Here is an 11,122-nt window from a genome sequence, read left to right as displayed (position 1 = left end):
TACATTCGAGACCGGCTCGGATGGCGCAGCTGGAAGAGATCCGCGTTCAGTCGCACACATTAGGCTGAAACTTGCCACAAAGCACCGGCAAAAATAAATAATGAGTGTGTCGGGGAAAGAGCAAGGACATATCTGAATTATTTATTAATAAAGTGTATTCTGAGTCCATGTCGCAAAGATCCTGACTTGCAATCTCCTTTTTGGAGGCGCCTTGAGAGAGAAGTTTATCTTTACAGATTACATAATGAACAAGTTTTTGTTTTCGATTTGTTTTATTACGTTAGGTAATAATTTAAAGCTTTCTATAGATATGTTTATCATGTCTGTTAGGCATGCAAAAAACGTTTCTGTCGTCTCGTTCTTGAACAGGAGTTCTTAACCAAAATAATTCGCTTTATTTTTGTTAAGCACTCCTGTTCAAGAACGAGACGACAGGAAGCACATCATTTGTTTTCTTTATTTTATAAAAACACTATAATGTTGTTTGATGCATTGCTCTTTCCTTTGTCAGCAAAAATGACGGATAATTTTAAATTGTTCCACTGAAAAAATGCAAGTGATTGCGCTGGTGCCTCGATGACCTGCAAAGCGGCTTTATCTTCCACTCTCGCGCACATTTATCTTTAACGTTTAAACTATACTTGAACTGTTTTATATCTATAGATTTGATTTGAGAAGGCAAACTGATCAAACAGACTATGATCAGTCTTTTGCTGGGCGCTGTTCGTTAAAAAAAAAAAAAAAAACTTAACGAACAAAAAATGCTCAATCTTTTTCTAAATTAACTAAATAAAAAACGAAACTAAATCTATACACTTTGCCATTGCATACAAAATTGAACTAAGGGGGATTTTTTTTTTTTTTTTTTTTTTTTCCGCAATTGCTTTGAAATCACTGTCAGTCACCGCTCCTTCAAGAATGAACCCAGCATAACTATGCAGATGTAATTCCCAAAACATAAGAAAAACAAAAGTTTCATACAAATTCTGAATGGATTATGGCATGGAAAGTGCAAAGCGCGCTCCCTTTATTATCACTAAAAGCGTCACAAATCTTAGTTTATAGAGATCTCACAAAGTTCCGTTACAATCAAGCTTTCTAAACTACACAATGAATCTTTTATTTACATCGCGTCTGCACTTAGTCATGATATGATTCACGAGCGCGCAAAACGGCAGTAAAAACCGATCCGACGCTTTCAGCGGTCAGTGAATTCTGACAATCTGTTTCTAATTGTTTGAAATCAACGCTGCAAATACGCGCTGGATTGTTTGCCAGATCTTCAATAGCTTTGCTTTCGTTTGAGGGTATATAGCACCATCTACCACAGTAGAACTGGGCCTAAGCTTGGCTAACCACTCCAGTTGCAGAGGGGCTGTCGCCCATGCTTGTTAACTGTACCATCATCATTCTTTTTATATTTGAATCTGTCCAAAGGCTCACCTTGCTCCATCTCGCCTCTAGCTCCCCAACCACTTTTCTGACAAATAATTCGTCACACTGCGCTAAAAAATGCGTTAAAAAAACAACAAAATAATTAACGCCGTTAACGCGTTATTTTTGACAGCCCTACAAATTATATTATGAAATAATATAATATAATAAAGAGATTTTTTTGGGATTCAGCATAAAGTTTATTACACAAAAACATTTAGACTGCAATGGCCTAATGTGAACTATGGAACATAAAAGAAGATAATTTGAGAAACATCATCATGTTATAATGAAAGTCATGGTAACCAAAACAGCTTTGTTACTAACAGTCTTCAAAATACTTTCTTCCACAAAAGAAAAGTTTGAATTATTTTTATTGATTTATTATTTTAATTAAATGATACTCTATATAAGAAACTAAATCTGCCAGCATGTGGCGGTAAATGTCTCAAGTTCATTCACACGATTCGTTCAAAACGCGGAACAATTCGTTCAGAATCTAAACACAGCTGCTATAGCTTGAAAGGTAATATGTTATCTGCAAAATTGAGCAAAAAGACAATGTAATGTTTAAAATATAACACAATATCAACATATTAACTGAACTGTTGTATAAATAACATTTTAGCTGATTATATATATGATATGGTATATGATATTAGATATGTAAATGGAAGGCAATCACAGTTTCCATGAAAACATTAAGCAGCAAAAACTATTTTTTTACATTAATGTTTCTTGATCACCAAATCAGTATATTAGAATGATTTCTGAAAGATCATGTGACACTGAAACTGGAGTAATGATGCTAAAAATTCAGCTTTGCATCAAAGGGAAGAAATATTTAGAATTTTTCTTTTTAATAAATATTTCCCAATGTTTTACTGTATTTGATCAAATGCAGCCTTTGTGAAAACCTTTGTTACTTATATTAGAAAATAGACTGGTAGTGTATTTTATAAATTCATCTTTTCAAACAGTTAATTTATTTATTTATTTTTTTATATAAATTGGTATTTATGACTACAATTTGTCTTCTCAGGCCCTTACAGCCATGTTGAAGTCACCCCAGCCAAAAGTCCTGGCTCAGAGAGGGCCGTCTCTCTGTCTTCACCACTGACTGCTGCTTGTGCCCCTACGGGTGCTGATTTACCCCTCCCGTCAAACACATATGCCCCTTCGGCCAAGATCAGCAGCCCCAAAATGCCCCCATCCATCCAGCAGTGGATCAGCCGCGGTAGTTCCCCAGTCACCGTGGAACATCTCCTCTCCGTAAGGTGCTCACACCTGTCCTCCAAGGCCCCTCCTCTGAACGCAGAGCAAAGCGACGACTGGAAACAGGTGATAGATCTGGTATGGGAGAGGAGAGCGACAGGGTGTCTGAACTGTATCCCGACGTAAAAAGGAGCAGGAATTCAGTAAGCCCGCAGAACTGTTCAGAGGAGAATGGTGACCTGTTCAGTTTGCAAACAGAGGAGAGGCTCAGCTCGGCTGGTCAAGCTGCCACTGGCAAAGAGAACAGCTCACCGAGGAGGACTGATTGGCTTTCAGTGATCAGCCTGAGATTTAAAGGATCAGCTCATCCAAAAAGCCCAAACAACAGCAGCAAAAAGCAAGATGCAGGAACAAGCTCTCCAGTAAGTAGATGCATGAGAAAAATTATATAATAACCAAACCAACTCTCAGATATAAATTGCAACATTACAAACTTTGATTAGTATTTAAGAGTATACAGTTTCTTTTATTTGATAAACATAAAATCTGAATATTATACTGCCCGAAAGTTTGTTCAGTAAGATTTTTTTTTTTTTAATGATTTTATTCAGCAAGGGTGCATTAAATTGATCAAAACTGATATATAAAAATAAATATATATATATATATATATATATATATATATATATTCTAAAGAATATTTTAAATGAGTGTTCTTCATTTAGACTTTATATTCATAAAAAAAGCTCCACAATAATATTGAAAAGTATAATATTAAAAATAATATTAAAGTTGTTTTCAACATTTCAACATCATGTGACACTAAAGACTGAAGTAATGCAGCTGTACCATCACATGAATACATTGAAAATAGAAAACTAAACTAAAATACATTTATTTTAACCTTTTTTTTTGTAAATTTGTCAACTTTTTAGAGTGTTACAGATTTTCTGTTACACCGGTATTCCCATATTTATTCGTTTAGTAGCTTTGAACTGTTCTGTAGAATCAAAACTCTCGTTTTTGTTGACAAACAATCAGTTTTATTTTTATTTTATGTATCTTTTTGTCTTTTTTTTAGGCTGCAATCTCACCATGTCCCACAAGAGTTTTCTCTCCACCACCATCCAAGAAGGCATCACCCTCCAGACCCATGAAAAAAATCTCTAGCTACTTTGTGAAAAGAACCCAAGACTGATCATTGTGTGTCGAGAGAGAAGTGTCTGTTATATGACACGTCTATGGTTTAAATTCAAATCCAGTTTTTTGAGACAAAGCTTATGTATTTATGTATGTGATGTGTATATATTTTTTTTATCAAATTGTTTTTAAAAATGTACAAGTTTCAAAAAGGGTCAAATTGATGAGCAGTTTGGTAAACCTTACAAAACTAGACTAAGTCATTTGACACCAAATTAAACTCTACAAGTTTTCCAAAGCTTCCACGTCTATCTGTGATGCATTAAAAATAGTTTTGAGCTTAGTATGTGATTTAACACTCATTTTAAAGTATCTTTATATCAAATTCTGGGTACATTTTATATGCAGTGTTTGAACCAATAATATTTTTGACTTTCCAAATCTGTAATGCCCTTTGTGCTTGTCTGTCCCTGAACGTGGGTCACATTTTCAGAGTTCTTTATTGATTGTAAAGCCGCACTTTACATAACAAATCCATTTTCAATTAGCTCAGTGCTTTTTAGTTATTGGATATCTATAATGCAGTGAGTTTTGAAATGATTTAAACTTTTTACATTCTATATGCCACAAACTGTTTCTTACAAGTTTTCAGGTTTGTCTGAAATGTGACTAGACTGGCTTGTGTTTTTTGCCTCAGGTGTTTAGCGTTCGAGATCGCATTCAGTTTTTAACGATAACCCATGATGAGAATATGCTGTTCTGTATTCTAAGATTGTTTAACCTGGAAATGAAAATTGTCGTTTCAAACCTGTTTTTTTTTTTTTTTTCCTTTGTTGTAAGATGTATAAATGGCAGCCCACTTGCATAGAAAAACGACGTTGTCAATCGCTATCATTCTAAAATCTATTTTTGTGTTCCAAAGAAGAAATTGTTAAATTTTGGTTTGGCATTGAGCAATTGGTCTTATTTCGCATTATTGGGATGAACTGTTCCTGACTCGTTTGACTTGGCTACAAGTCTCGCAAACTCTTACTGTGTTCAAGCGCACTGTTATTTTGTATGTTCTCGTTGATATTTTGTCCTTACACGTGCACGCTTTGTCTTTTGAGTGTTTCAGCGTTTGTGGACATTTGTTGCCTGTGTTCATTTGAGTTTAAGGATACAGAACCTCTTTGGCTTTGTATATTTCCAATGGTGGACAGTAACAAAGAAGTTGTACTTCGTTACTGTACTTAAATACATTTTTCAAGTAGGCTATCTGTACTTTACTGGAGTAGTTTTATTTTGAGTCACTTTCACTTCACTACATTCCAAAGCATAAGATCGTACTTTTTACTTCAGTACATTCATAAAACATATCGTTACTCATAACATATCACGTGGCGTGCTCCGAGTCGCAGAAGCGGTGTCTGATTCATGAACAAACTGATTCTTTTCAATGAACTTGTTAAATCGGTTCGCAAATCGCACCAAACGATTCATTCACGAATTGGAATGATCCAATTGCAGCTGTTCTCGAGTCGACAACTCACTGATTCAAATGAGCCGTTTAGAGCGAGTCTCTAGTGAACTGAATTCACAAATAAGAACTGGAAGATCATGTGAGCGCGCACGCGTGACTGATGCTGCAAAAAGTATAATGTCGAATTTTAGGATTAATTATTGTAACTGTCAGTTGTTTGCAGACTAAATCTGCTGTAAAGGTGATATATTTAAGCCCACTGAAATGCTTGAATGCAGACACATCAACGTCTTTGTCTCTATGTTTTAGGTCAAAAAACGAAACATTAAAATAACAGATTTAATAAAATAACTCATGCACGTTCACATTCCTCGCTGCTGTAACATTAACAGTTTTATTAAAATGCTACGCATTTAGCCCTATGTGACTTCTGTTTTTATATTGTTTATTAACAGTATCAATTTTTATATTGTTTAGATCAGTGGTTCTCAACTGGTTTGGCCATGGGACCCACATTTTTACAAGGTCATCAAGCCGCGAACCAAATTTTTAGGAACTATAATATAATTTTAGGAATTATAATTAATTTTTATTTATTTGTTAACGTACACAAGTAGTGACAGATAAATCATAAGAAAATCACCCAGACTTACAAATAATATTTTATTACTGTTAAGTTAAAAATTAAACTTTTTTTTTTTGACCACACCCTCCGTGACCCACTGGGTCGCGACCCACCAGTTGAGAAACACTGGTTTAGATCAACTAGCTCAGTAGACAGATAATTAATGTTAATTCATAACCATACCGAAAATAAGTAAATATTTTTAGCTAATGCTAACTGTCTAGCAAGCTTGCTGGTGCTAAATTGAGGTAATTTTCGGATATGAAGTCCAAATATTTGTAATCAACCACCTATAGAAAAAGAAAAGATGTGATGTTCAGAACATGGTAACTACAGTAATTATCAAAGTGGGAAGCATTTGGCCAGGGGTATTTTTACACCACAGACAATGTTTGAGAAGAAAAAAAAATATTATGAAAATATAGTTATATTTTCCTTAAAATGTTCTTCCTAACTTCAGGCCTTATTCTCATATTATTATAGCATTCTGCAAAACAACAAGCTCTAATTTTTTTTTTTTTTTTTTTTTTTTTTTTTTTTTTTTACTGGTGAAAATGAGATGGTCAAATCAGCTTTCTCTCAGGTACATTGCAATGTAAGCTTCATAGTGAACATTACATCACTCTCGTCAACGTAGTATCAACAACAAAAATATATCTTGGCTCCATATAGGCTAGTGGTTATTTTGGGAAAATCCAAGGCATTTTGAACAGTAGGATTATAAAAAAAAATATATGCTAATATAAAATTAAATGAAGTAGCCTATATAAAATTGCTAAGTAAATCTATCAGTAGCCTACTTTTTTACTTAAGTACACAAAAAAAGTAGTACTTTTGTACCTTCACTCAAGTAAAATAGAAAAATAAGTACTTTTACTTTTACTGGAGTAATATTTTATTATACGTATCTGTACTTTTACTCAAGTACCTGATTTGTGTACTTCGTCCACCACTGTATATTTCCCGAAATACCATTAAAACAATCTGATTGGTCAGGGGGTGGAGCTTACTGTTTGCGCGAACGCTTATTGGAGGAGTTTACTGTCACTCGGGTGCGCCACGGGGTTTTATTTTTAGACCCCGTGAGGCGCAACAGCAGCTGAATGAAGTTCAGCGGATCCGAGGAATTTTACGGCCCGGCGGATTCACATTAAACTCTTTCCTCGCGTCGCCAATACATGGAGCCTTTTCCAAGCGATGGATAAGCGTGACTCGCTGTATGTCGGCTGACTTTGAATTGTGTTACGTGGTGTAACAGGTTTAAAAAGGCGCGCTTGTTTAAACATTTTCAGCATGATAAAAACCTATTATTAACTACGTTTTTTTACAGTCTTCATCAAATTCTCATCACAGGATACCTGTGGATTGTTGAAGAACGTGCATCCTTCATGAGTGGGTTGACAGTGCGTGTCATTAGATGGGGTCTCGTGAGTTTAATATACAGCACAGTCAATGGGACGCCAGTCAGACTAGAAAACATATAAGGCACATTCAGTCACAGTAAGCGCAGCTCGTTGGATAGACCTGCTTTGGAAATGTCGGCGATATCTGCGTCCGAGAAAGTGGATGGATTCACGCGAAAATCGGTGAGGAAGGCTCAAAGGCAGAGGATTTGTCAGGGCTCGTCTCAGTTTGCGGCGAACAACAGCAGGCCTGCGGCTCCGGAGATCTCTGCGCTCCCGCAGCTCAAAGGTAAGAGGATAAAGCGCTGGAAATAGACTCAAAGGCTGCGTCTCAAAACCTAGTGAGCTGCCTACCTAGACGCCAAATTTAGTAGCACGGGCGCCTGAGTTCCGAATTCAGAATGCTGTAAAGTAATAAATTAAACAAATACACTCTATTAAATGGGTCTTAAATTGTTATATGAGTGTAATCTGGCGCTGAAGTTACATATTTGCATCTTTGATAAGCCACAAGTAGATTTACAGCAGGCCCATAACTGTCTGCTGGAAAACTCATCGTGTGTTTGGGTGTAGACTGTAAACATTAATTGTGTCAACATTATGACTCAGACATTTATCAAGGGAACCATCTTTTATTACATGGTCCAACCTGTGTTTTCCCATATTTCCTGTCCTTTTTTTGTGCCTTTGGAAGTCACATGGTTGTCAGTTCTGTAAATCTGTCAATAGAGTGCAACAGTGGCCTTGGTTTCATGTGCATAGGGATTTAAAAATGTCTTAGTTAAATGGTTTTAAATGATTACTCCACTTCTAGAATACAAATTTCCTTATAATTTACTCGCCCCCATGACATATGACGCGATCTTTCCCCATATAGTGGTCCCCTAATTGTGCTCAACGGATTGAAGGTTAAAAATGCAGTTTCAGTGCAGCTTCAAAGGGCACAACACAATCCCAGCCGAGGAATACAGGTCTAATCTAGTAATTTTCTTTAAAAAAAATTATATTTACACACGTTCTAACCACAAACGCTCACCTTGTCTAGCTCTGCGATGTGCGTATGTACTCTGTGCACTCCAGTTCAAGACAGTTAGGGTATGTAGACAAACTCTGATCTTATTTTCTCCTCCAACTTCAAAATCGTCCTACATCGCTGCAGAAAAAAGGTAAAACGGCAATGTAGGATGATTTTGAAGGTGTAGAAGAAAATGAGATGAGTTATTTGACCCTAACTGTCATTAACCGGAATACACAGTTCATGCAGAGCTAGACAAGACGAGCATTTGAGGTTAAAAAGTATATAAATTGTCATTTTCTTAAGAAAATAACCAATCATTTTGCTAGATAAGACCCTTATTCCTCGGCTTAATAAGAAGCCCTTCACTGAAACTGCATTTTTAACCTTGAATCTGTTGAGCACCATTGGAGTCCACTACATGGAGAAAATGTTTTCCTCAAAAAACTTAATTTCTTTGCGACTGATAAAGGAAGACATTAATATCTTAGACATGGGTGTGAGTAAATTATTCAGAAAGTGGAGTAATCCTTTAAGTCATGAACCAGACCAACCAGTTATGAGGTGAAAATGACAACAATACACATTTTAAAGGGAAAAAAAATCTGATGAAAAAACAAAGGTACTTAAAAGAAAAAAAATTTAATGTCAACATTCACTCACCCTCATGCATTTCTTAATGCATTAGAAAGAATGTTGATCGCTAAAGAGTTTTGGTTTCCATGTACTTTCATTGTATTTCTTGTTCATACAGTGGATGTCAAAGGGAACTGAGATGGTCATATTATGGCTTATAAAACAGCATGTTTTTGATGCAAACTCTAAAAATAGTTCCACCCAAATGTATTGTTTAGTGTAAAGCATGTTGAAGATTAACCGATAGGCTGTTGAATCATTAAATGTTATGCTATTTCCTCTAAAAAGGTATTTATTCAGCCTTATCATTAGCCATTATGCTTTTTTGGATAAAGGTTGCAGGCTTGCCTTCTATTGGCTTTGCTTGAAACTTCCAGGCAGGCGTGTTGAGGAACATTGGAGATAAACTTTCCAGGACTGAGTGTGGACACCCCTGCTCCATACAACTGGAGAAAGCGTAACGGTTACCTTGGACCATGTGAGCCTTGATAACCATTTCAGCCAATCATTTAAAATGAATCCTACCTGACACAAAACCAGTTCTAGATAGATTAATCCAAAATGAATGTTTAATGGGAAACAGGTTGATGATTATCCATTAAAAAACTGCCTCGTGTCTTCGATCGTGTACTGAGGAAGACATAGCTAATGAACTTTAATTATCTCCAAAGGTCAATCATCTAAAACAAAGAACACGCATATTTAACTTTTCATGCGAAGGGCACAAAGTTCTTATAATATGAGTCAGATCTTTCCAACCAGTTGGTTGAACTGGTTCACAAAACCTCCAGTCATAAGCAATTCTCGATTTAACAGCTGACTGACTCATTGAACCGAGAACAGGCTCCTCAGAACAAATCTAATTCCTAATGAGCTGAGAAAATAATGATATGAGCACTTGTGCATTCATGACTGTAAACTGAATAAGGACAAGTGAAATTACCTGAATTCTTGACGAAAATTTACCTGTGGGAATTTTTTCGCAAGATGCGAAATACATGCATGTAAGTACATGTCACTGCAGTTACAGAAATAAACACTAGAGACTAGAACACAGCGACACTTGTAATTGTTTTTATACACAGTTATGATTACAGCTCCATATGTTTTGTTTTCCAGACATAACAGGCTTGCTCAGCCAGCACAGAATTAGACTTAGGGTACGAATCCTGTGAAAAACATGTCCAACGCTGGAAGAGCTGAAAGATGAGAGATCGAAAAACAAGCTAAAACGGCATGCTTGCGATTGCATTTTTACGTCACATTCGCTTAGTTCATACTGTCGAGTTGGTTTAGGTGTAGTGCAATGGTAAGTTATTTTAAAACGTCACAGAGCATTAGAGTTATAGCACTGCTCAATGAAAATTTAAAGTCGGAACTGCGGTGACACATACAAAACCAACATCACATAAAACGAACGTTCATCTGTTTCGGGGAAAAAACACTCTTTTGGTGCCACTCAATGGACATTTCACATCGAATATGTACAAACCCATAAAAGCTTCATTCGTCTTCGGAACACAGTTTAAAATATTTTGGATGAAAAACGAGAGGTTTGTAACTGTCATAATTGACTGCCAAGTAAATAACACTGTCAAGGCCTAGAAAAGTATGAAAGACATCGTCAAAATACTCTATCTGCCATCAGTGGTTCAACCATAATTTTACGAAGCTGCGAGAATACTTTCAAAACAATTCAAAACAAAACAAAAAACACATCTGTTACTGATGACGCTAGGCAAAAACCTTGAATCAGTTGAACTTGGCTCTCAACCAATGGCATGCATTTGGGGGCTGGGATTTGGAAACATCTTTCCATTTGGTGACATAAGTAATGCAGCAAAAGTTGGAAAGTTTGACTCCCTTATATGCTTCCGTTTGCTTTAAGGAACCGGTTAGTAAAGAAAGTTAAAAATGATTCAGGGTATGTTTACATGACAATGACTACTAAAAATGGAAAAAAAAAAAAAATGTTTTTGAGTTCTCTTACGAGAGGTCACTCTTACTGCGTAGCTAACGCTAGGGGAAAATCCTTTCCGCGAGAGATATTGAAGCCAAAAAATTATCCTTAATTTTGTATTAATGTAAAACGCGTTGCCGCAGTGAGCAGACATAGGCGAGGCGTACTGCGTGCCTATTGGCTGCTCCGCAGCAACTGCAGCACCTATCGAGCGAGGCTTGGCGCGAAGTCA

At 36.2% G+C, this 11,122-nt stretch overlaps 1 protein-coding gene across 1 annotated transcript; it reads left to right on the top strand.

The window, feature by feature from the left end:
* Positions 1–2,476: 2,476 nt before the first annotated feature.
* On the top strand, positions 2,477–5,026 carry dtl (denticleless E3 ubiquitin protein ligase homolog (Drosophila); the record flags this gene model as incomplete). Its single annotated transcript, XM_073832904.1, is given in 3 exon segments — positions 2,477–2,694; positions 2,697–3,071; positions 3,731–5,026. Coding segments are annotated over 3 exon segments (710 nt in total), but the record flags the coding sequence as incomplete, so codon positions are not given.
* Between the last annotated feature and the right edge of the window lie 6,096 nt (positions 5,027–11,122).

This window comes from Garra rufa, unplaced genomic scaffold (genome assembly GCF_049309525.1).
Source record: "Garra rufa unplaced genomic scaffold, GarRuf1.0 hap1_unplaced_293, whole genome shotgun sequence".
NCBI lineage: Eukaryota > Metazoa > Chordata > Actinopteri > Cypriniformes > Cyprinidae > Garra > Garra rufa.
The sequence above is the reverse complement of the archived record's forward strand: the minus strand, read 5'-3'. Positions and strand labels throughout refer to the sequence as shown.